Source organism: Anguilla rostrata, chromosome 9, assembly GCF_018555375.3.
Source record: "Anguilla rostrata isolate EN2019 chromosome 9, ASM1855537v3, whole genome shotgun sequence".
NCBI classification, from domain to species: domain Eukaryota; kingdom Metazoa; phylum Chordata; class Actinopteri; order Anguilliformes; family Anguillidae; genus Anguilla; species Anguilla rostrata.
This window is the reverse complement of record NC_057941.1, coordinates 39,825,426-39,849,898: the sequence shown is the minus strand read 5'-3', so window position 1 is coordinate 39,849,898 and position 24,473 is coordinate 39,825,426. Positions and strand designations below refer to the sequence as shown.

The window sequence follows — 24,473 nt, the reverse complement described above, 5'->3', positions numbered from 1 at the left end:
ACAGTGTGTGTGTGTGCGTGTGGGGGGGGGGGGGGGTTAGATAGAGGCACTACGCAATGGTTGACCTATAAATAAAATGGTGTCTTGGCAGTCTTTATTTTGATTCAAGCATTTGTCATCCCTTGGCAAAGTTCTCAAGTACATTAACAAATCTCAGACCAAAAGCTCCACTGAGATCTCTTATGAGACATTATACACAGTCAGCCTGCATATTGCCCATGGTTCCTTTTGTTGTTTGTTCCCCGTTTTATTTTATATTCACACTGTAATTAAAGCAACAAAGCCCTGTCAGATTTATTTCCCTCCATAGATGGGAATGCTGAAATGAATTAAAAACTTGAACGAAATTTAAAAAATGTTAAAAAATATCCATAAAAGTATGGTTATTTTAATCACCCATTACTCTGGGTTCATGTAATTGAGGTGCAATAATTCAAAAATAGTTGCTTGTTTCCTCCAAATATGAAATCCACAAATGGTGATATAAGGTTAAAAAGTTTGATATTGTCCATGGCATGCATTGGCATCCTGACTAACCTGCACCAGCCAGGTCTTAATTATGTTTAATCAGTTTGACTGTATCTTAGGGACACTTAACTCGGTTATTCGCACTTTGTCCCCACTTGAAACTGTCTGCACGCAGCCGGATCTTTAGATGTGAAAGTCATCGGTGTGACAGGAAAGTGCCTGCCCTCCCCGGACTCTGACACACTCTTTGTTAGGATGCCCATGACCAGTTAGCCTCTCGTTTCCTCTGGTCTGAGCATCCAGAACAAACTTTCCCTCCTGTGTTTCATACTCATAGCTAACAAGGTACAAGCAGCAAGAATAGCAAAATTCAATGGGTGTATTTTTAAGATCGTAAAACACTTGACAATACATGGGAAAATATACAAATTATTGCTCAGATACCGCAACATAGTTTTAAAAATGGTGCACTGTGGAAGTCCACATTCCAGTATATTCAGTTTCCGCAAGGTCAACACCCAAGTGACGAGAATCATCAGTAACCTAAGCATCTAAAGTTAGCCATATGGATTTCATTAATAAAATCCAGTGTATATAAGAGTACATCTAGTACTTTTACAGGAGGAAAGAATTCCCACATTACTTGAGCTTTACAGCAAGATATTAGAATTGCATAAGGTGCCTGGAGTAGGTTTCAGTCAGGAACATAAAAATGAAGGTGAGTGTCTGGCTGGCGAGACCAAGGATTTATTGACTCACTTTATAACAGTCAATGGATTGCAGTGTGCTTTGAGCACCATTAAACATTATAATTAACACAAATTAAGTTACAACTAACATTTATATAACTGATATAACTTTATACAACTGACTCAAATTACACTGACACTTCTATTAAAATGTAAACAAGCACTTAAAATTTCAATGTGACATACAGAGCTAGAATGCTAGAATGAGTGGTACAAACACTACATTCAAGACTTGGTCAGGACGTGCCAGTACCACTACAGGCCCACTCAAACGTTTCCTCTGAGGAAGTTATTCAGTCAGAAAGTAAAACACAGGAAAGGGAAGCACGTTCTAGGCCGACGCAGCATCAAAGCCGGGAGGGGGAGTTACAGCGAGGACGTAAAACCCCATCACCGTGACAAACACGCCAGTGGCGGCAGCCTGGTCCCGCTCGTAAAGGCCACGCGCGCCAGACAGCATGCCACACGGACACACGCAACGGCTCTGACTCCCCACCCTTTTATGCTAATGAGAGGAACGGGAGCTTTTACCGCGGCGCTTCTCCAAAACGGAGACCGGCTTGGAGGCCCGCCAAGCCGACAAGGATAAAACCGCTCACAGGGCCCCCGTAAAATCAGTTTTATTTATTCCTGATTTTGCATTTTTGGTTTTATCTCTAATGATTTTGGATTTCCTGACCATCAAATAAGCAAACATTTACTTTTCTTTGTGGTTTTCTTTTTTCATTCAGTTGTATTGAACTTTTATTCTGAAGTAAAAATCCCATGCTGCTCACATCTGTGACGTGAACCTGGAAAGCTGTTAAACAGAGCTTCCTCTGTGGAAGAGAAGGGTGCAGGAGGGAGAGGGGGAGGGGCTTACATATGAGTTGGTGTATTTTTTCAATCTGTGATCATAGTTCCTAATTAGTGGGAAAGAGAGAGCCCTGCCAGAGTTTCAAAAACTATTTAAATGACCATGATCTGATAAATCACAACCAAATTACTTGGCAGCAATCACAGCAGGCATTTGCTTCAACGCTGCTATAGCATGACTTCCAGAAGCAGGCAGATGTTAGGCTCAGTTGACAGCAGAGAGTTGAGATCAATATGTCGATTGTGTCATTACATTTCGTATTTCAGAATATCATAATCTGTACCCCTTCAAATTCTAATGAAACAAATTTCAACAAAACACATAAATATTTTCAAGATTTACTGAATTCCCCACTAATCACTGGATTCAGTGTTAATTACTGAAGTATGTCCAGATTCTCTGCATTATGGAAACCATAGGGCCAAACATCATGCCCAATAACAGGGCCTCAGGCTCTCTGGAACCAACCGGAAATGAGGTAGACATTGCTTTTCCAGTGGTTTTCCATTACAGATAACTGCATAAACCAGCCAATATTTCACAAGATTAAAAAAACGTGTTCCATAATGGCAAGCTGTCTCCAGGAGATTCTGTAATGTCTGCCTGATTGCAGGAGACTTTAGGAATTGCTGAGAGAGCTGGGCTGTCTGACCCTGACACAGCCTGAAGCGGGAAGGCTTCCAAGCGTTCTGCCATTGACAAAGAAAGCTTCCCCAACTCACGTTCTCCACCATCTCTAAAAGGTCATGGTTTCTGACTGAGCACTGTGTCTATCTGAATTTTTATTGTATCAGCCAGAGTCATATCAAGTGGCACATTTTTCCACGCCCACTGGCTTTGTGCACTGATCTAAACAGACCCCGCTTCATGAATCTGTGTTACTGTCAGTTCTGCCACTTAAGTTCCTAGGGCTGGTGCATCCTTCATTATTTATGTATTTATGGGGGAAGGGGACTCTTACAGCCACTGAGGTCTTCTGGATTGCTTCTGTGTTTTGCAACACATTTAACAGCTCCAAGAAAATGGTTAATACAGAACCGCTATAAAAAATAAAATATTTTCTCTGAAACTCTTTCCCTGTTAAAATATTTACAATAACGCAGGAATACAAATGCTACAAAAGATTGGCAATCAGTCTATTTGGCACACAGACCGAAGATTCTCCTGCAGACAAAATATTGGATCTCAGAATCACTGTGGTCCTTTGGACACGTGGCCTCTCGTTTCCAAACCCCACTGTTGCCCAAGGAAGTGAAGGCTAACTAAGGCCAGTGAAAGCAAAGGGGACAAAGACCCGGAGCCCAGCCAGTATAAATGAGCGTGTCTGCAAAAAGAGACCCAAAGGTTTAATCTAACTCTAATGTTTCTCTTCTCCTCCAGGCCCTCCATTCATTCAGCCTGTCACTCAGAGGATTATGTCGAGCACTGATTAAAGGTAGAGGCTGGGGCTGCACTTTATTAAAATGGACAACTAAAGATGGATAAAGCACAATAAAAAAAGAAAATGATGTCGTCAAAAAAACACAAGATTCTTCTTTTTCTCTCGGTAACCCAGGAAGTACGAAACTCAATGGCACCCTTGGGAGACAGCCCTGAGGGGAACCTGAGGGAGCACGGTGTCATTGCAAGAGTAGCATCCCCTAGCCATGCCTGGCCATCACTGTGGCTAGCGCAGGAGAGAAACAGATGACTGCTCACTTCCTCAACGCCGCACACACACACAAGCACATGCGCACACACACCCACACACACACACATGTGCACACACACCCACACACGCACACACACACATGCATACGCACACACACACCCACACACGCACATGCACACACATGCATGCATGCATGGACAATGGACATGCACACACACACGTACACACACAAGTGCACACACACGCACACACACACATGGACATGCGCACACACAAGCGCATACACACACACGGCTCATGAATATGGAATATGGAGTATACGAATGCTTTTGGACTGTGATTATACCCAACACCAGTTCAAAGGGAGCTAATTGACACCAGTGGGTCTGGGCCTCTCAATCTCACAGGGCTGTGTGCTCAGCCTCGACTCTGCAAGAAGGCTGCACTCTGCTGAACAAGGTCACTGACCGCCATGGTAAATTAATTAGTTATCAGCCCAAGGGAAATGTTATCACTGCTGCAATAGCGCCGATATTAGAGGAACCATTATTCTATCAGAAAGTCTGTGGATTGCTGAAATTCCTTAATTTGCATTCCACATAGACTGCTACGGGAGAATTCAGCATACAGGCTATGAGCTGCAAGCAGGGTACACATTTTCAGAGTTTTTTTTTTTTTTCTCCAAACCAATTTCTGTTCCAGTGATGAGGCAAGCTGATATTAAAATAGGGAGAAAACAAGACTGTTCTCCATGGCTCGCTCACTGTTATTTTGCAGCAATTGAAAATGGTGTGTGAAAAACAGTTTGCACAAATTTGCTGAAAGAATCCTGTCAGGTCCTTTTCCAGGTAATGATTCACTTGTCGATTTTCAGTAATGGACTAACTGTGCTCACTGTGGTGTGATACACATACACATAAAAATGTCATACCTACACAGACATACATTCAAACACACATGTATGCACAAGCGTGCTTGAACACACAAACACACATACACACACGTATGCACAAACATGCACACACGGGTATGCACAAACATACACACACAAGCACACACACACACACACATACACACAGATGCATGCATGTATACACACATAACCACACACACACACACACACCCCCCACCATACATACAGATGTGCACATGCACAGATCCACACACTTGCACACACACTCGTACACACGCAACACACACACACACACACACGAACATGCAGACACAACACACACACACACACCCTGCTCTGTATTTGGAGAGCTGGGTCAGGTCGAGGAGTGTGAGGGGTGAAATGCTGACCGAGCTCCATGTCCTTGCTGCGGGTCAGGATTCCAAATTTAACATTCTCACGGAAACTACAGCTCAGAATGCACTTAAAAAAAAAAAACTCTCTTCTAATATGAGGCAGAGAAGAGTCCTTTTTGAAAAAAGCACCATAGTTATGCTGGGTACGTGCTTTCCGTCATACAGCCTGAAAAAGGCACAACTATGCCAAGACTAGCACACGCTTCAAGGGGAGCTAATTCACATCACGCTCAAAATTCCAACAACTACAGTACAACAGTATCCCATAGGACCTAAACAGAATAAGCTGAATTCAGCCCATTTTCAACATGTCACCTTGAAGTGCATTCCTTCAGTGTAGCGCAGCCTAACTTAATCCGAGTCAACACGGCACCCACTTTCCTCCCAGATCCGTTTTGATGACAAAAATTGTACAGTAATTATCCACCGAAAAACCAGACAGTCTAGCACAAGGCAAGAAGCACATTAGGTTTGTCACTTCAAGCAGTTGTACTTATTTTAGAATTCTACTCATTACTGATTTCAATATGCATAACAGGAGCACAGAATTGTAGGTTTAACATTAGGACTGATGTAGTGAACTCACGCAAGTGACTTATTTCCTGAAAAAAAAAAAGAATTAAAAAATAAATAAAACTTACCAGTCGTCTTCTTTCTTCTTCGACTGTATTCAACAGCTGGGAAAACTCCTTGAAAGACTGAGCTGCAAGAAAAATAAAGTCATTCAGTCAATACATTTATTATGAGCATAAAAAGGAATCATTTAGGATCGCTCGCAAAACCTGCCACTGCACGTGCACAAATCTTTCAGACGAGAAATGAATAAACAACGTAGCAGGGCTTGTGGGAGCTTTCATAATAAAACAGGGTAATATTTTTAACAATCAATGATTCAGTTTACAAAATGGGCAAATCTATGCTTTCTTTCATCTATACATCTAGAGTACTTTGCATCATTTTGCCTTATTTATGAAATATTTTGCTGGTCGGCGCGATATAAATAAAGTTTTATCATTATCGTGGAATGACCGGTTCGAGGGCCGTGACTGTGGCCCCGTGAGAGTCACTCAGGAAAAGAGGGTGTGTGCAAGTGTCACCTGTTTGAGAGGGAAAAGGAACTAGGGAAAGTAGGGATGGAGGAGTCTGGGGCTGGTATCGGCATATGAAAATGAAATATGCCTCTTCATTGTCCGTCACGCTATACCCTCTGGTTTGTGAATTATGAATCGCGCAGCGGCCTCGCATAGCCCAGATCCCGACACTGGTGGTCCACTTAGGGCCTCGGAACATTAGAAAAACAGACACAAGAAAGGGATTTTGGGAAGAAAGCCTTCTGTTGAGCAAGTCGACAGACAATAAAATAAGTATTTTTCTGGAGACTGAAGAGTGAGAGGCGTTTCCTGTACTGTGGAAACTAAGGGAAAGAGACTTAAATATGTAGCCTATTTCACACACACAATTTATGGCTTTTCTGTGTCTACACATAACATTCATTATTAAAGACACTCTATAATGTACATGATACTCAATAAGATATGTATTTTGTAGACACTGATACTCCAGATACTGAATTGGACAACACATAGTCTAACGCAACTGAAGAAAGTATCGTAACAAGCTTTCAGTTACTCAGGATCACACACCTTCACATCCTTCTGATTTGCTCTATCCGGTGTGCTGACTCCAAAGGTGGAAAGTGCAGGGGTTAGGGTTAGGGTTAGTCCGGCCATGCATTTATTTCACCCATGAACTTGGCCAGCTGATTTCATTAATGAGTTGTACCTCCTGGCAGAGGAATTGTGTTCATTAGCAAACTCAGGTGATTGGAAAAAAATACTGTGGAGGACTTTTACTTTCTGAACCCAGACTTTCCACCTTTGGCTGACTCAAGAGAAGCCCGCTATGGGCAACAACAGCATATTCCCGAACTGTATTCCGCACACAACCAGCTATCTGAGTCAGTCGGCTGTTGACTGAGCAGCTCTCATGGGTTGGGGGAGCGTTTTGCAAATGGAAATGCAAATACTCCAACAAAATAATTCCTGTCTTACCGCACCAATATCAATTCTCTTAAAACCTGACGGCTGTCAGGTGAATACACCGACTTGATAGGCACTGCACACAGCTTCTTTTCCTCTTTTCTTCAGCATTAAAACTGCAGTAATAACCGAGACAAAATTCATTTCAAAGATGAATAAACTGCATCAACTGAATACTGGCTGATTATACATATGTATTTAGTGTTATATTAATATATTATACTATATCGACATATTAAATTAACATTATAAATTTGCATTGTTTATGAGAACCAGTTGGGAAAAGGTTACAAAGGATGTGCGTGAAGCTTCACTGGAGCATCATGTTAATATTCTAGACACTAGCAACATGTTCCCAACAAACTAATATTCTTTGTGACTCATCCCAGACACAAATCAGACCAAATACTAGGCTTAATTTTCTCAAAATTGAAATGCTTTCTTGCAAGAACGGTGAATTTAGCATCAAACATTCCACGTTGCTCCTGACTATCCCCCGCATGACAGAGGATTTTCATCGGTTTGCCAAAACTGTCAGTCATGGCTGTTTTGATGAGTTTTGCTGATGTTATTTCGCCTACTTCAGGAAACTGTACCGAATAGCACTGAGGTAAGTAATATGCACTTCAATTGAAAAAAGCATTGGACATGCACACAGACAAATTTATTCCCACAGGACAAATACTGAACACACAGGAATGTCATATGCTAAAAAGCACACATACAAGAATACACACACTCACAATGACACACACACACACTCACTCCACTGACAGGGATAAGGGCTTTGAGTCTCGGTTCCTGCTCCAAATTAGGGGATCAGATAAGAGCTCTGCTTCCTTGGCCAGCCTCAGCCTCCAGGAAAGCTGGCACTTAGCAGAGTACCAAACCGGCCACCGTGCCAAAGAGATTATCGACCATTAAGCTAGGCATCGTCACAAAGACACTGCCTGGAATGCTTTGCGTGTTTGCGCTTTAAACATTTTACAGCCACAGCTACTACGCGGCCACTCTGGTGAATGTGCAGGCAAGAAGGTCACTGACCAAACGCTGGCCCTCCTTTATCAAGAACACAAACGTTTACAGAATGTTTGATAAGCGGCGATTAGGAAAACAATTCAGTCAAACACTAGCTCAAGGCTAAGAGAAGTCAAATGCTACTCTGATACTGAGGGGAAAAAACATATATAAACGATTCATCCCACTGCTTTCCTAAAGTTCTTGTCAAGAAAATTCTATTTACAGTTGAGATGCAGGGCAGATATCTAATGCTGGGAAGCAGATGAGGTCAAGCAAACAAATACTGGAACAGACGCCTGTCCAGAAGTCCTTTCACAGGCTCAGATTTCAAAAATTCAGGAAGGCTACCGTACGTGAATGCCATGGAGGGTAGTTGCCTAGTGACCTTGTGAAACTCCCATAACATTCTGCTGCCCGGCCCGCCCGGTCTTCTGCCATCACATCCGTGCGCTTTTTGGATTCATTCGGAGATAAGACACGGGCTGTTCTGAACATTTGAGGCGAGAAAATACAAAGGTAAAAAAGAAAACTATAAGAGGTTGGGTAAAGTCTTCAGCATTTGGGTTGGGACGGCACCTTTACTATACATGGCTGGGAGATTCAAAGGGGGACCGTACCTCAAAGAATGAAGCAGCACGAAGGCTGCTGCCCAGATGCAACCGGGTCACTCAAAAATCTGTATTGCTAGCTATTCACACCTATCTGACTAGCTATACATACCTAAGTATTCCACACATTAATTACATGACAGTAAATTACGATCACTTGGCAGATGTTCTTATCCAGAGTTACTGCAAATACAGACCAACACAGTAACTTTCAGTAATACAAAAATGTGGTATTACCAAGAAGCCCATTCATTATCACTAAATGCAATATTAACCTAACAAACAACAATTTGTGTTGTAACAAAAGATCATTATCCAAAGGGAAATCAAAGAAAAGAAAGAGACAAATCATTCCACCATTAGGTGGCCAGAACAGGCAGGAGACATGACCTGGAAGTGCAGGCACGCGGGGGTGACAGATGCCCAGAGGTAGAAGATTGAACAGGTTTGGCAGGTGTGTTGGGTCTGATGGTCTTTGGAAGATACAGCGGACCTGTCCCTGCAGCTGTACCTTTAGTTGAATGTGATGCAGGCTGAGGCAAGTAGCCAGTGGAGGGAGATGAGAAGGGGAATGACATGGCTGAGTCTGGGGAGGTTGCAGATCAATTGAGCAGTAGCATTCGGAATGAGCTGCAGAGATCGGATGGCAGAGGCAGGGGAGCAGCAAAGAGAGACTTACAATAGCCTAGACAGGAGTTGACCAGCACCTGGGTTGCACAGTAGCCCAGAGAGGCTATCCATGAGACTAGTTTGTCATTTGTATTAATTTATGATAGTCATTATGCAACTTTGCCATGGCTATTTACTCAAGTATGGAGCGGTCATGGTTACCTCAAGTGCTTGTATCTAGCTCCAGTTCAACATTCTAATCTTATTTGATCAAATTTTTCATCAATAAAGAACACTATTATTGTATTGCTTTATACATTGTATTCCATATTTAGCTAAAGTGTTTTGCTACTAGTTCTATATGCTTGCCTTTGTTATGATGCCATGTAATTGTGTAAATCCAATTGTAATAAGTTGCTCTTGTTATTCATTTGTATTATTTATAGAACCGCATACCTCCTTATAAAAATTCTGTTCTGAACAAAGTTGCCTAAGTTCTTGCCAGACACACCTGCAGCGATTCAACACCCCTTGGGCAACACTCTTGCTCACTAACCCATAAATATAATCCCTATCACCCATTATGCGGTGCCTGGAAAAAGTAATTCTGGAAATCCAAAGCAGGGCAGCGCAAGAGATCATCAGGCTCTTTTTTCTTTTGATCAGAGATTTTTCAGAGCAGGTATGTGCCAGAGATCTGAGGATCAATAACATCCTGGGCTTAGTTTTCTTTTAGCTCTGAAGCTAGTGCTTTGATGCATTTGCTATTTCAACAAAGTATAAATTAAATAATGTCTGTAGAAAGACTGAGAGTCAAGCCATTCTTGTGGGGAGTGCTAGACCTCTATGTATATGCTATTTAAATACAGATTCTACACATAATATATCTACAGAGTTATACCGTTATTTGGCCAACTGCATGACCACAATCTAAATGTCGACAAAAGGAAGCTGCGGGTTAATCTTATTTTTCAGTTAATGCTGGAAAAATCCATTCTAAATGAATGTAAATGAACTGATGATTACGTACAGTATAACCCGCTATTTTTCCCAATCTGAAAAGGGCCATTTCAAATCAGAAGATTTAGGGAATACAACAGCATTTACATTGTTAAAGGCAGTAATGTTTTTTTTTAACCAAATAATGGGTCATGCCGGCTTATATTCCCCAATCAAAAGGCATGTCTCAGCGGAATAAATGACTATGATTGGCTCAAACCAGTGAGTCCCTACGACTGAACCAAAGGCAGTGACGTCACAAGAATACCCCTTCTCTTCAAGAAGAAAGTCAAAAACCACAAAACAAGAATCAAATCAGAAAGAAAAAAAATCTCTTCAAGCAGAAAGTGGTTATTTCTGTGCCGCAGTTTACAGTTACGGTCATGTTCCCACAGAGGATGGGGACAGCTGCTTCTATCCAGCCCAAGCCAATTGCATCCAGCCAGGCAGCAAAACACACAACAACTTTTGCTATTTGGATTAGCTTCATTCTTGACTGTGGGCCAGAGGCCATGAAGCCTCATTCCAAATGAGTGCGCACTCTACAGTAATGTAGCGCGCTTGAATGTTCCACAGGCTCAACGGGCCTCTCCTGCACAAAACACAAAGCAGCTTCTGTCTCTGGTAGACACCCGAGAATGAACTGTTTGGCTGAGTGGCAGTGGGGAGGGCTGGAGGGTGTGTGTGTGTGGGGGGGAGGGAGTGGTGACCGCGTTGCAGGTCCGATTGTTCTCCAGTACAGATGGAGCATGATTCAGTCTGCAGCTGTGTATAGGGTGGAGATGTGGAAGAAAGACAGCAGATTTAGGGAGGTAGGAGGAGTGTTACGTTCGCGTGTGAGATGCGGGCGTGCGTTTTTTTCCCCTCTTTCGTTCTGCTCTCTCTCTCGGTTTCTGTCATTTCCGCAGGAGTCCGTGTGCCGCCCTTCGTTATTCCCATTGGTCATCCCCGCTGTCAATCATCAGAATTCTCCCACTCATCCCCCCCCCATCCGCCAATCAGCTCCCTCCTCCAATCACGCCTCAGCTCTCAATTTAAAATATCCCCATTTCGTTCCTGCAGGACCCTTCCGTTTCCTCATTTGTGCTGTGTGTTTGGGCAAATTCTAGATTGTGTGTGTTATTTGAGAGAGTTGTGTGTTGTCTAAAATTTCGTCCTCCCTGGTTCACTTCAGAGACCAGTGTTAGGTAAGTTCCGGGGGCCCCTATACACGTGTTGACATGTAGGGTAAGGGCTCTGTCTAAGCACATTAGTTTAGTGGTGGTGTCGCCCCCTGTATTTATGACTGCTGGTCGCAGTTAGGTTAGTTAGACAGGTTTTGTTTCCTGTATTGTTATTTGGTTAGTTATATTACAAATTTGTAGTTAGGGTATTGTGTTTGTTATTTTCGCCACCACTCCTTTTTTTTTTTTACTGGTCTCGGTTGTGTGTCTTGGCGTGTTTTATGTTTGGAAATGTGTGTAAATACTTGTAAATAGCCCTACCACCATCACAGTAAAATCCCTTTCACCGTAGTCCACCTTGTGTGTCTCTCATTGTTCTCACAAGAAGGCTTATATATTTAGTTACATTTCCTGGTGCCAAACATCATTTTAAATATTGCACCCTTAACCCCTAGAAGGGTCGTAACAAGGAGAAACTGACTTACGGGTCTCTCGCATCATTCACACTGCTGCTTTTGTAATTCTGCAGTGCTTTGGGTTGAGATGTTCTGACTTGGCAGACTTTCGCTTGTTTTGTTTTTTTATTTTAAATGGAAGATTTCACAGAGGTAATAAATTCAAATTCCATCAGTTACGCAGTGATAATCAATTCCATTTCAATTCAGTCACTTCAGGAAATTAAGCAAAATATTCACATTTCCTATGGACACTGCCAGGAAAGAATTTCCCAGGAGATGTGTTTTGATAGGGGGAAAGCTCTCACCAATGCTGATCTCATCGTCCGTCTCTGCGTCCCCAATGCATTCAAACTGGAACTCCTGGAGCGACTGAGAGAACTTCTGCACTGCCGCAGAGAGGTCTGAGGAAGGAGAAAGAGAAGCCTCGCATTACAAACACAGGCTGTGTCAGTTATGCCGCCAAAATCACTTTTGTGATCATTTACTCGCAGGCTAGATTTCCATCCTTCTGAACATACATATATAGCAATAAACTGTAAACATATGGACCTTTTTGAAAATATGATGAATATATTTCAGAGCGGTGTCTTTTTGAGAAAAAAAGGTAATGCCTGAAAATTCCAATACATATTGATTTTCATATCTTCAAAATATATTTTATATTAATGTTTTCAGTATATTTCATTTCCTTAACTGTGAGTTTAAGGCTGTCAATAATATGTGCACAAATCTAAGAAGGATTTGCCATGTGCTCCAAGGCTGTATTTGCCTTCATAGGTTTCAAACAGGGATGCTCTGTGCTGCATCTGGATACCTACATCACAAAAAATTCCAAGTGTAGCCTAACCAAGTGCAATGAGGCTTTAACAACAGTTTGAGGCTGTTAACCACTGTATGCAATATCAAAAGTATCTCTTTCCTTCTTAAGTAAAATAAAAGGAGGTAAAATAAGTTCTTGAGTGGCAAAATGTGGTGAGTCCCACACCACGATGATGTCACTGTTCAACTAGGCCTTTCTGGCCAGACATTCCCCAGCTCTCAAGCCTGCACCTTCCAAGGCCTGCACCTCTTCATTACATATTTACTCAATTTAATTATGGCTGAACTAAAAAACGCCATATATTCTTATGGGAGTTATTAATACTCTATTAAGCCTTAATGGATGCACCACACTGAAAAGTGCAACCTAACCCTGATTTAAATAAAAACTGATAGTCCCAGACAGCAGGAAGTCCTGAGAGGAAAGATGGGAGGCTGAGCACTTAATTAAGATCAAATAAGTCAAGCTGTGATTCATCACCATGACAACCATAACTCCCTCACAGGCTGCAACCTGACAGTTGTGCTCAAATCTGTGAATACAAAACAGATGTCGTTTTACACTGCGGTCACACACAGGATGACCACAACATAAAAAATGGTTATGGCCTAGGCTTTCTGTTATGTGGTCCTCTTGACCTTGCAGAGCATCACCCATCTCTCATTTTTCACATCCATCCATTATATACAATGCTCTCAAAATAGAATAGCTGTATTAACACTTTTTGTAAGATAGGTCAAAGAAAGCTATTCAAATAGCCCAGTCTATGATTTACAGAAATAAATGAATACATGCATCCTAGAGCAGGTCAACCCAAGAAGACAAATTACTAAAATCTATGAAATATGAAAGAAATGCTAATGAGGTGATAAAGCTACTTTTCAAAAGGAATCACAATGCAGTCACAAAGTCACTAGTAAACAGTGTAAATAACTGTTGCCAAATCTGGAGATTTATCCAGCAGAATTTCAGTCATATCATTAAAACAAATAAGAACAAACTTGACAAATGTAGTACGTTTTATACAATTCACCAATGTATTGTTACCAATGAGGAAAAACATTTTAGTATTTTAAAAGGCATTTCTATAAGCCAAATAAGAGCAAAGAGAATAACCTTTCCATTAAAAGTTAATTCTATTTTAATCAATAAAACAAAAAAATTGAGCTTATTTGTATTCTACTGTGCCAAGTAGAAGTAAAAAAAATAATTCCAATCTTAAAATGTCGTGCCCAAGGTCTATGACATTTCTGCACATTTATAGGTGGAAAAAACCTTAGCAAATTGTGTGATTAGCGCATGGACATGGAATTTGTCTTAACTTTGTTTCAACATTTTAAACAATTAAAATCTCAGTCAAAAAATGTAGACCTAGGCTTAGGGTTTTATCATTTAATTTTACATGACATATGATGTGGATATGAGCAATATAAAGTTCAAGCGTTATGAATGCTGCCACTACATAATTATTGGACTTGTTAGCTTGCAGTCGCAAAGATATCAACAGATTATTTGCACTCAAGTCATGGCTGCTAAGCTTGATTCTATCTTTGCCCCAGCCCCGGATCCCTAAAATACACAAAGTGTCATAGAGGGCTTTCATTATCACAGCCCCTATGTGCTTGACAAGATTTAAATTTCAAGTGTTGCTGAGGGCAACTGAATAAATGTATGATGAACAAAAAGCTACATCCACTTATATAAGTTATAGACGTCTATACAGAAAAAAACTCAAGTATAAAATCAGTGAAACTGAAATAAACTCAAGGGGGTCGTGTGTTGCTGTGGAGATTTATGTCAAAAAGTGCTTCCAAATAGCCAAGTTACTGACTTACACATAGGCAGTGTTGGGTAGAAACAGATTACATGTAGGCTAATATGGATTATGTATATAGAAAAAAATAAGTAACTTAATTTAAGTAAATCAGACCAGGATACTTAAAAAAAAATATATGCAATTTGATCAGAATTACTTTTCTAAGGATTCAATTTTGGATTCCTTCAAATGGGGGCAGCATAGTGACACAGTCGGTAGCACTTTTTCCTCACAGCAAGAAGGAGCTTAGTTCGAATCTCAGCCGGGGCTTGTGTGGAGTTTTCACGTTCTCCCCGTGTCTGCGTGGGTTTCCTCTGGGTGCTCCGGTTACCTCCCACAGTCCAAAGACATACAGATTAGTAGAGTTACAGTAATCTCTAGGATTGAGTGTGAGTGAATGGTGTGTGTGCCCCCTGCAATGGACTGACAAATTGCCCAGGGTGCATTCCTGCCTCTCGCCCAATGCATGCTGTGATAGGCTCCAGCACCTCCTGTGATGCATGAACCCTTCAAGTGTATACACAGACAGACACAAACATATCTCTTGGCGGTTCATCAAAAATCCATGATGACGATGGTGGTGTGGGGTCAGTGATGTTTGTGCTGGTGGCATTTCTTGTGGCAGTGGAGGCCAATGGGGGAGCTGCACACTGTTGGGGACAGTGGAACGGATGGAGGATGGGTTCCTGCAGCATGAGTCGTTTAGTGCGTTGCTCGGCTCTCTTCTCCATGGTGATGTTGTGGATCTGCTGGCCAGCTCTGGAGACAACAGCTTGATAGGTGGGCCTGTTAAGAACAGTGGTCTGTAGTTCAGCAGGTTTGACTCCACTCTGCTTCAGCAGGACTTTGCTGTAATCCCTGTAGCACTTCTTTCGCCTGCCAGCAGATCGCTTTGCGTTACTTAACTGGCCGTCAAGGATACAGCACGGTAGATTGTTCTCAGGCATCCTGACTACATAACCAAGCCAGCGGAGGTGGCATTTAGCAAGGCGAGCCTCGACGCAGAGAGTTGGCAATGTAGAGGATGTCACTGTGGGGGACACGTCAGTGCTATGAATAACGTAATCCAGCGAGTTACAGAAGGATTCCTTGGTGTCAGTAGAGGAGTCCAAGGTGGTAGCATATGCACAGATAAGGGTCGCAAAGCATCCCTAAGCCAGTGTAATGAGCCAGGTTATAAGACACTCACTGATGCCAGTTGGAAATTCTGGTATGCAGTGCAGTCAGGTGAGTTTAATGGAAAAGCCCACCTCAAGAAGCTGGTGGGTATCAGGTACACCTTGCTAGAAAGACTCTCCAACTTCAGTTAGGAAACCGGATCCATGGAGACATGTTTCACTGAAGGCTGAAATGTCTGTATTGTACGTACACAGTCTGTGGGCAGTTCTTCTGTGTGGCCAGTCAAAACTCTCTAAATCAAGAAATGCGTAAACATTCCAGGATGCAATGAGTAGAGGCAGTATCTTCTTTTTATGAGTGTCAACCGCAGCTATGGTGAGGTGCCCCGAGAGAAACAGGCTTTGTTTGGACCACCTTTTCTAGGTCCTTCCCCGGCAGGGGTGAACAGTGTGGGGCTGCTCAGACGCGGAGGAGGCTGCTGAAAAGACACACTGTTCCCATCCTATGTCTCAACGACCATTATTCAACCGCTGTCTGTGTGCAGAGTTTGACAAGGTGCTCCCAGCTGCATATTTAGGGGGGTAGAGATGGGACAGAGCAGTTGCCTGCACAGTGAAAGGATTAAGGTGTATGTAGGGTGTGCACTATGCTACGCTATCTTCACCCCAGTAAGTCTTGTTACAGCGGCATGAGGGACTCATGATGACCTTCGGATGACCAGAGCTGCCGGGGGCTGCTGGACATTCGGTCTGTTGAATGCCACGTATACGCGCCTCCAAGGTTGGAGATTGGGGTTTGCCCCCCTAGCCTTAAATCCTCTCAGAGTAAGCCACATAGGCAGTGGGGGTGTGGGTGAGTGGTTGGTAAGAACACCTAAGGACAACTGCAGCTCTGAGATCCAACTGATTCAGCCTGGTGCTGATGGCACACCAGTTGCCATGGGGTGGCATTGGGAGGCAGAGAAGGAGTCTTGTTGACAGAGAGGCTGTGTACTGGCACAGAAGGCTACATACAACAATGCCGGCGGCAGCACAGAAGGAAAAAAAAAGAATGAAACAGGCAGCAAACGAGCAGGCAGGCACAAGCAGGCAATTTTGCTGATGGGACATGCTGCGCTAGATGCATTATGTCAACCTGTGGGAAGAATAGCACCAGGCTCCACACACACACCAAATCTACACAGCAGAAGGAGCAAGAAGATGTACATATATTGTAGCTACACATTAAAAGAAAAAGCCGTCTAGTCAGAAACGTGCAAACCAATGTTTTCCCAACCCATGTTCCTTCAATATTATATAGCCTATGTTTCAATATTTACTTTAGCCTGGGTACAATAAATCCTACGTTTGTTGCATTGCTATCATTGTATTATCATTATTTAGAATATTGTTATGTACAAAAATGCTAGGACCATGGACCTTTTTATAGTAAACATTCTATATAGTTCCCGAACATTCATTCCAGAGCTTAATAGTATAGACAGTACATGAAACATCTCATGTGGACTAACAAATTCACATTATTCAGCTTGTTCAGACAGTGACAAGGAAAGCAAGCAGTTGCAAACCAACACACAGAATGGCCACAGATGCTTCTCCAGACACAACAATTATCCCCACATTTCACAGATGACATATGGGCTACTGAAGTTTTGTTTTCATTATGTCAATGAAAAATGATTAATTGTTTATTTTATGTTTGTTAAATTTTGTTTGATTTCCTTGAAAAAATTCAAATAGATTTTAAAATATTCTTTATAAAATTATTTATAAAACATTTTTATATACAAACATTCCTGTGGGTGGTTTGGGAGAGCCAAGCCTTTTCCAGGGAGAGCTTGAGCACACCCTAGCCCTGCCTTCTCCCCACACATGCCCTGAGGTGTAACCAAGCAGACGCTGCTCCATTTCTCCTGAAAAGTTGTTATTCTCACTGATCAAGTGGAGGCTCCTTTCTGCTTCGTATGGAGGAATGGAGAGGAATAAGAAGAGGACACAACACAAAACACAAATTAAGTTCAGGGTTATATTGTATGTCACTGTGAAATTGTAGCTCAGTTATGTGAGGTCAGAAAGTACAGAAGTTAATGGCTGTAAGGAGTGTGTGTTCATTGGTTATAGTTATGACCAATGGTCAGGCAGTTATTTCTGTGGGAACCCCAGGAGAACCCCAGCCTGCATATGGGGCATCATCAATTTGATAACTGGCATCATCTTCAAAGCCACCACAGCAACAGCAGAATTTTTATTTATTTTTGTCAACAGAGCAAGAGCAGCTTGTACTCTGGTACAGTATTAAAACCTTTATACTGATACACCTGACTGTCAGCCAGGTGAAAATGGGTGGGTGAAAAAGCAGAAATTCATAATCAAGTCCAAATTTTATTCCTGCAGTGCAATTCAGTTTCATGTAGAAATGCCCTCTCTAGATTAGGAATTGGTAGCTGTTAATGAGGTAAAATGTAACAAGGTTTGTTGTACTAATGTAGGAAAAATCATCTTATTAAAATGCAGTATAAAAGGTGTTCCTAAAGGAAAATGGACAAAAATGCTTTTTTCATGATGGTCATTGCCACTGTTTGGCAGTATGCCTTCAGTCTTACAGGAAGATGAAGGAAGTGTGTGGTTCATTTGCCACTGAGTAAAGTTATTTTATCACCAATCCAAGACGTGCGTTTGTATAATTGACCCAGATGAGTCATTACTCATAGTCATTACCTGTAACAGCACAGGTTTTTGCTCAAGCACTTTACACATAGAGTATTAATCAGTGAAGGTATAGATTCACCCCGAGAGGTCACATATTGACTCTCATGCCATGTGTCTGCTAAAAGAGGACAACCATCTCCCTAATCTTCATAGGATTTAAAAGCCTGTGAGGGCTATCAAGTTTTTCCAGTACAGCTCATTTTACCACAGTCCAACCCCAATCCTGAATCTCACATGCCTGATCCCACGCAGACATGACTCTGAAATAGCGCTTACTTCTCCTACTGTCTGTTTTCTTCATTTCATCCACATATAGTTACTCACTATAACAACAGGGTTGGTTAGAAGCCTTTCTATTAGGTCTGGTTTCTAAATCATTCACTGCAAGGTTTTGCAACCTTCATGTCACTCAGCTTAAGTATATTCTTATAGTCATTACCCATCTCAAAGTCAACATGCAAAAAAATGTACTGCATGTTATATAAACAGCAAACTGAGAGCCTTTAAACAACTCAGTCTGATCTGTTTGATGTACATTACGTTACTTGCAGCTCACCCAAGAGACCTTCAATAGTTCTTGAATTCTTCCACTGCTTTCAAGGTCAAAATAATGCTCCATATTGCCAACCCAGATTTATTTCCACTGAAGAAAATTACTCAAAACATAATGTGTCTTAAATCACAGAACATCAGGACTACAGAGACTGACTACTGAATTGTATAAACTGAAGTATGTAACTGAAGAGAACTTGCCATCAAAGTTTCAAATCTGGGGGATGGCTTTCTCCAATTTACCCATATATCATATTCATTTAAATAGATCATCTACAAAATATTGGACTTGGGACCCAATTTGTCCATTTTTGACATTCAATTATTATTCTAATATTCTGAAATGATTGTGTTTAGACAGATTTGGAGAATAATCTCCTGACATTTTAAAATTATGGCATTAAGTAGGTCTCCCTTGTAAAAGAGGCATAATTGCTCAGAATTACGCCCTAATAAAATAAAGGTTGGTGACGATTATGGTATAAAATCACAATCACACAGAAGCTTTCATTTATAGAGGCCTAAGTTCTCATGACAAAAAAATGCAACCTATATAAAGTTAGCATAATATAAATAAATATAAATAGCCTAATTTTTTGTTTAAATAAATTGAGGTTATTTTTGGTTAAACATTATACTGATATTTGTAAGATAATCTTTTATTTTGTGAACCACACCTGGGTTAGCCTCAAGACATAATTCAAATAAACAGTTTTAGCAACAGTCAATATTTGATCAATATTATTCAATGAATGTGCAACACATGGTGGTAAACCTTAAATTAAGTCCCAGGTGATTTTTCATATTTCAATTTTTCACTTTCCACAAGTCTGTCTGCTTAAAGCATAGAAGCGTAAAATAAAATAAATAAATTCATCCAGGAAAACCTCAGTACATCAGAAAATAATAATCCAAAGCACTGGGCAATAACTCATAGTACACTGACTGTGAAAGAACTGGCTTTCATAATGATCAATTGTCAATATGTGTTGTATATTCGTTGAAAATTCCAGACACAAAACAAATTGGGCCACTGCTGGATTGCAGGAAAGTATGCGGTAAAGTTCCCCCAGAATAATAAATAACTAGGATCAGTTTCACTGCGTTGTCTTCTCTTAATGTTCAACCAAACCATAGTAAAGCATTTACCTTGCACAAACAATTGACCACAATAGCTTGTGGTCAAATGAAGTGGCTCTAGAAGCTTCTGTTGAGCTGAGCAGCTGATTCGATGTTCAGGTTCAGAGCAATGCATGCAGAAAATAACAAATACACTGGAAAAAGCTTTTTTTTTCTCCATCAGACATATTTACCTGTGTTATGAAAAAAGCTTGTGTAAAACCTATAGTCTATTGTTTTTGCGCAAGCTAGGCCTACACTCTTTTTCAGCAGTGGTTCTGTGATTCAGAGTGCTGCCAGTGGCCATCACATGATTCATTTAAACCTTCCAGTCTGTGGCCTGGCTCATCTGTCAATGCTTGTCTCTGACAAAGGACACTTCACCCAGGCAGACAAGATGGAAAGACACGGAGCACAAGATCAATAAGAACACTTTATGAGGCCACGCTGGCAGACCTGCAAAGTTAAAGAAACTGCCAGTAACTGTCCACAGACTTGAAATAGCAGCAGTGGCCATTGTTACTGATTTTCCAGATTTGGCGCAAAAAAAAAAAAAAAAAAAAATCCTAGGATTACAGAGAAATTTTTTCAATTTTTCTTTTTGTTGGAAGGCCCAAGTGTACCTGTAGGCCTGTAGACAAATCCCTGTGCAATCCCTGTGTTAGACAGCAGCCAAGCAGGCTCTTTTCCCCCTCTCTCTCTCTACCAGCCACCGCTTTTCTTTTACTCCCCTGAGCTGCGCAGTCGCAGCGTTGGAGTACAGCGCACACGCAGCTGGAGCAGGCAGAAGGCCTAACTTTTAATCCCCCGAGCTGCGCAGTCGTGGCATTGGAGTACAGCGCGCACGCAGCTGGCGCAGGCAAAGGGCCTGCACTTTTGCGCAGTGAGACAAAGAGATTCCCACCATCTGAAAACCCTCCCTGCTCAGACCACGCTACGGCCAACTGTTTGCTGCCCTGGGTGGCTGTGATGACGTTGCATCTCATGGCCTTCGAAGACCTATGTATAAGAACTCTTACCAGCAGGAAGTCACTGGTGGAGGGAAGATGGTATGAAGATAAAAGTTTATAGACTGGTTTCATAGACACATATTAAGCAGAGTCCAAGACTAAATTTAGTTATGTATGGAGAATATCCATTCAAAATTGAATTTAGTCTAGGAATAGGCTTAATCTGTATCTGTGAAACTGCCCCTATATTGTAATTATTGCTATTGTGGTGGTGGCTATGTGTTGTATATGTGAATAAGTAGCCTATGTGAGAGAGTGAGACCGTGATCCATCTGTATTTGAGTGTTTGTGGGGGGTTACAGAGTGCGCATGATCATGGAGTATTCATGGGAAGGGAGTGTTGGGGAGTATTTTTGGCAGGAGTTTGGGAAGCTAAACCCCAAATCAGAATCCTGGAAAGTGTTTTCCCCATGGTGGGGTGAAAACGACAACGGAGGAAATAGAGTGTAAAACACCATACCCCACCCGTACATGAAGGGTTTGCAGGCTAACGCTAACAGTTAGCAGGGACCCGCAGAGCTTCTCTCCCTAGTACCCACAGTTTGTCTTGTTTTAATAAATACAAAGTTTCACAGAACCTCGGGAGTGTTCACTGGCTCTCATTGCTCCTACTGGCTGCTTACAGCAGTGTGACACCAGCATGGTCAAAATTCAATACCAGCCTGTGGAAAGCAGCCCCCTACATACTGGATTCCTTTATAAATGTCCTTAATAAAATTGAAAAAAAAAGAAAATAATTCTATTCTCTGCAGTGCATTTTTATAATAATACCTTCTCGAAAGGTATTTTTATGCCAGCTGAGACAGCTGAGAAAAGAAAACTTAATCCCACAGGGCATTCCTGTCAAAGTCCACATTCATTCATTTGGACGTTTTCACCCTTCAGCTGAAAGATGAGCTGCGTGTCACCGTAAACAGCGCTGGGGTTTTCACAGTTATCAGATTCATCGCATCCTCTGCATGTAAACGAAATCTCGAGGAGCGTTCCGTTTGACCAACTTATCTCTCCGCCTTTATCAGCACTTCAGCAATCAATGCCAAGCAACTTAAAAACACCACGTCATATCGGGCTTATTTACATAAACATCCACACGCAAACACACGCGCTCGCACGCACACACACACACACAAAATCTCAATGAAGTAATTTACATCATCATTGTTGTATTAAAATACAAATATGCATAAACCACATGCTGTGGCACAGTGCCATTAAACAGGCTCTTGTGGTAAGTGCATAATTTCATAAATCAGCGAGGCCTTTTCAGGAGTGAGCTCTTTTATTTTAAATGGTAAATAGACTGCATTTAGCTATATAGCGCTTTTATCCAAAGCGCTTTACAATTGATGCCTCTCATTCGCCAGAGCAGTTAGCGGTTAGGGGTTAGGTGTCTTGCTCAAGGACACTTCGACAAGCCCAGGGCGGGGTTTGAACCGGCAACCCTCCGACTGCCAGACAATCGGTCTTACCTCCTGAGCTACGTCGCCCCTTGGAACATTGACTAAACTGGAGCAGGGCTGAGTTTTTGCCCCCAAATGCAGTCAGAGGTTTGAACACCACCAGAACAAAATTTTCACTACAAGCTTCCCTATAAACGTGGCTCTTTACAGAGCCATTTCACAAAATAATCATGAATTTTTCAGAATCGAAGAAGCCAAAACAAAGTTTTACTTTGTAGCATACGCATAACTCTGGAGTAGTATATGGCTGCGCTGCTGTTAATGCAGTCAATGCAGAGTAAAACAGACTTTTCCATGCAGTAAACTGCATGCAGAAGGAGAGAAAAGAAATGCAGGCATTAAATTAAGAACTGTTTTGGCCACATGGTCACACTTAGCCAAACAACCTAGCTACATCCCTAAATACAGGGCATTACATGAGCCTGTGAAAGCCTGCAATTTCCTCATGCCTAAGTGATCTGAGAACAGTGGTCCACTGAGCTGTGCACCTATAATTTGGGTCAGAAAAGACAAGCAAGATTCTGTTGCATTTTGAGCATGAAACCGAATGACATTCATCAACAGCCTACATCACTCGACTCAATAAATCAGTTTTACATTATTTTATATATATATAAATTGTAACTGTTTTTTCTACAGTACAGTTCTGACTGAATTTGCATCTGCACTTATATTCTTGTGTATTCAGACCACAGTAGACAATCATTTTGTGGAAAAAACATATCTGGGTACAAACCATATAATAAGAACTATATAAAGTAAGAATACATATCAAAATCTTCCTACCAAACTTGCACTAATTGCAGAAATGATCAAATGTGGTCTGAAAATTTAATAATAATATTAACAATCACATAGAATCTACAAATCAGCATGTTCTATATTTATTTTAAAATGGCAGTAAACAATATCATAATACAGGGTAATAACAAGCACCAGGTGACCTTTAGCAGGCCACACCTGGTACTTCCGTGCCATTGGCACTCACATCACCCAGATGCACTACAATGTCATAACGTTTCAATGAGGACAAAGCTTGACAGTTAGGCCATTCCTTTAAAAACATGCAGTCGCCTGTAAATCGCAGCTTTGTTTTGGTCTGCACTGAAGACAGTGAATTGAAATCACATGGACATGCAGAAATAGACATCACATCAAGTCGCCTGAATTTGAAGAGAGTCCCAGAACCAGATGGGCCCGAGGCAAGGGTTGGGTAGATTAGACTTGCATCCGTTTCGGCTCCGGAAATTATTCAATCATTCATGCTTAAGCAGGATTGTATGGTTTTATTCACCAAAGGCCTTTAAAAAAAAAAAAAAAAAAAAAAGGCCAATATCTGTAGTGGATTCTGTTCTGATACAGAGCAAACAGGACTACCTGTCAACAGGACGTGCAGATTTGTGCCACCTTAGACACGAATGGTGACCTCTCCCACCCTGTGAAATGTAATTGCCTCTGTCTGTGTGGACACAGGCCTCAGAAATGACAGGCAGGTGATGCAACAGCATGATGGTCACTGGTCTGGGTCATGAGGCTGAGAGACAGGCCTGCTTTGGGTAAACACTATACCAGTCTCCAGGGAAACCACATGCCACAGCATTCAGCTGCATACTTTTAAGTTACCAATCAAACCGAATCAGAAGCAACTTCTCCACAAACTATAATTATGCACTTTTGTATGTCGCTTTGGATAAAAGCGTCTGCTAAATAAATAAATGTAAAATTATTAATAATAATAATAATAATAATAATAATGATTTTAGAAAGTCGTTTTTTTCCCCACACTTGTCCATAGCTACTTATGTAACATGGCAGAATGCACACAAATGCGTGTCATAAGAGCAAAAGGACAATGGAATAGGCACTGCATAACAACACATGAGTAGTTCAGCTTCAACATGTGAAATCTGCCAATAATCATACACACATATGTAACTAATT

At 41.5% G+C, this 24,473-nt stretch overlaps 1 protein-coding gene across 2 annotated transcripts in view; it reads right to left on the bottom strand.

Moving 5' to 3' along the window:
* Positions 1-24,473, bottom strand: part of arhgap42a (Rho GTPase activating protein 42a) — a 92,703-nt gene that overhangs the window by 60,100 nt on the left and 8,130 nt on the right. For both annotated transcript variants that reach the window (XM_064352105.1, XM_064352106.1), the window contains exons 2-3: positions 12,234-12,329; positions 5,674-5,735 (exon numbers count right to left, since the gene is read on the bottom strand). In XM_064352105.1, coding sequence (XP_064208175.1) covers positions 5,674-5,735; positions 12,234-12,329 — 158 coding nt within the window. The remainder of the gene's footprint in view (positions 1-5,673; positions 5,736-12,233; positions 12,330-24,473) is intronic.